This window comes from Hipposideros armiger, unplaced genomic scaffold, assembly GCF_001890085.2.
Source record: "Hipposideros armiger isolate ML-2016 unplaced genomic scaffold, ASM189008v1 scaffold_94, whole genome shotgun sequence".
NCBI classification, from domain to species: Eukaryota; Metazoa; Chordata; class Mammalia; order Chiroptera; family Hipposideridae; genus Hipposideros; species Hipposideros armiger.
The window spans coordinates 1,676,670-1,679,036 of NW_017731444.1; the positions used below are offsets into that span (position 1 = coordinate 1,676,670).

Genomic DNA, 2,367 nt, shown 5'->3' on the forward strand with positions numbered 1-2,367 from the left:
CTGGGAAGAGCGCAATGATGGTGCCAACTTGGGCCAGTGAAGCAACGTCCTCCACAACTAGACTGAAGAACAAAACGACAGCAACTTGTCTGCTCCCCTTCCCCCAATTCCCCAGCACTGTTCCCATCTCCCCAGTTCCCCAGTAAAAAATCTTAAAAAAAAAAAAGTCAATTGACTCTTTTTTGTATAATTTCAAGAATGCAATATATGTGTAATAATACAGTATGGGGTATTCTGAGATTGTTTTCGTTCACTCAACATAATGCCTTCAAGAAACGTACAAATTGTTACACATGTAAATAATTCATTCCTTTTTGTTGTTGAGTATTGCCTTATACAGATGCACCACAGTTTGTTTAGCCATTCACTTATTATTGGATATTAGAGTTGTTCCAGGTTTCTGCTATTACAAAGAGAACAGCTATAAACATTCATGCACAGGTTTTTGTGTGGACATAAGTTTATTTCTCTGAGGGAAATGCCTGTGAGTGTAATTGCTGGGTTATATAACTCACTTCCTCTCCTGAAAATAGTCAGGATAGGATTTCTTTTGTTCGATACAGGTACTTACAGCTCTGCGGTCCACACTGCACTTGCATTTGGGCTACGTTTTACCAGGTCCATCAATAAAGGTTTGAGATAGAGGCTCATTTCATGAGCAGACCTGGTTCCCTCCAGCACTGAGCCTGGTGAACACTCTTCCTTCCTCCAGCTGAGTAGCTCTTGGTGAGGCTGGAGCAAGCGAGGCCACAGGCCAACCACATCCTAGGGTCCTGGGCTTGGGAGTCTGGGACACAGCCAGAGACCACAGACCCTTCTTACCCTGGGTCCCAAATGGGGTGTCTCCATGAAGACCTCAGATGGGGTGAGGGGCCCAGTAGAGACCAGAGGCCCCAGGCAGAGAGGAAGCACTATTTCCTGTGGGCCTGTGCAAGTTTCTCTGAAACCATTGAGATAAGTAGCTCCTCACAACATAGCTGCCTTCACTGTCTGGTTCTATTTCAAAATCTAGAAGCAGGAACTATCCAAATCTAGAATCATGCTACTGTCTCACAGCCATTTCAGCCCATCCTAAGTCCTTCCTCTTATATCACAGGAGGCAGGGCTTCACTCTTCTCACAGATCAGAGAGTGCAGGTTCTCCCAGACACATGTGGACAGAGCTGCCTGCTCAGGCCTCCAGGATGACCATCCCTGCCTCCTGGCCCCGCCCTCCTCCTTGCCTGCTGCTGACTCTACTGCTGGGACTCACAGGTGAGCACTCCTTGGCTTAGAATTCCCTCCTCCTGCCCCTGCACCACCTTTAGGCCTGGAATTTTAGAGCCTCCAGGAAAACAGGGGTGTGTCATTCAGGGCTGCTACGGAAGGCCAAAGCCTGGCATTATCTGAGAGCATGAAATCGGAGATGTGAGCATTGTCTCCATGACCTGCACTGTTCACCAGATGCATCAAGACAGATGATGCTTCAAACCACAACAGCAACAACTTTGTGTGGACTGACTCATCTAATCCCCACAACATCCCTGTGTGATACTTCTGTCCATTATCCTCAATTTAAGGATGGAAAACCTGAGGCAGAGAGAGTAACTTGTCCAATGTCACCTATGTAAGACACTGGCTCTGCCAGGATTCAAGTCCAGGCTCACCAGCTCCACAGGTCATTTTTTAGTTGTTGTACTACTCGACTTCTCAGTGGAGACTGAGTGTAGAAACATCAGAAAACACAGATAAGCAAATAAAAGAATTGTTACCAATCATCAGGCCACTCACAGATACCAGAGTTCAAATTATGCTGTGTGTACTCATGATCTGTTATCTGTGATGCATTGGATGGCTCCTATGTATCATTCTTTTTACTGAGCTTTTAATATGTATCATAATTTCATTTAATCCTTCAAACAACCTGCATGCTAGCATGCCAGGATACATTTTTATAGATATTTGTAAATGCATGTATTTATGTGTGTGTATGTATGAGTGTAGTGAGCGTGAGGAAGTGCACACACACACACACACACACACACACACACAGGGCATTTGAAAATGCATTCCTGTTTTACTCCTCAAATCATTTTCAGTCTATATGAAATACACAAGGACATATATTTACTTCTCCCTGCCTCTCACCACCTTCCCTCCTTCTTACTTGTGTAATTTTACCCCTACCCTCCCTCAGACTCTTAAGACAAGCAAGCTTCTCTCTTGGAAATGAGTAGAATTGTGTACATTGCTATCTTGGATTCCCTCTTTCATGTGGGATAAGAGTGATAAGGAAAGAAGGGGATAAAAGATACAGGGACTACTGCATGTACAGGTATGAGAGTTACCTAGGTTCATGAACTCCTCCTAGAAAAAGTGTACATACCTC

General features: G+C 44.6%; 2 protein-coding genes across 3 annotated transcripts in view; both read left to right on the top strand.

Moving 5' to 3' along the window:
• The window catches only part of LOC109384418 (signal-regulatory protein beta-1-like), a 239,663-nt gene that overhangs the window by 217,478 nt on the left and 19,818 nt on the right, over nt 1–2,367 (top strand). Inside the window, exon 1 of one of the 2 annotated variants that reach the window (XM_019645749.1) lies at nt 1,096–1,253. The exons of the other annotated variant lie outside the window; for it this stretch is intronic. Coding sequence (XP_019501294.1) covers nt 1,151–1,253 — 103 coding nt within the window. The 5' untranslated portion in view covers nt 1,096–1,150. Of the gene's footprint in view, nt 1–1,095; nt 1,254–2,367 lie in introns of those variants that run through there. 2 annotated transcript variants of the gene reach the window in all.
• LOC109384417 (signal-regulatory protein beta-1-like) overlaps nt 1–2,367 on the top strand; it is a 160,962-nt gene that overhangs the window by 84,927 nt on the left and 73,668 nt on the right. The window lies entirely within an intron of this gene.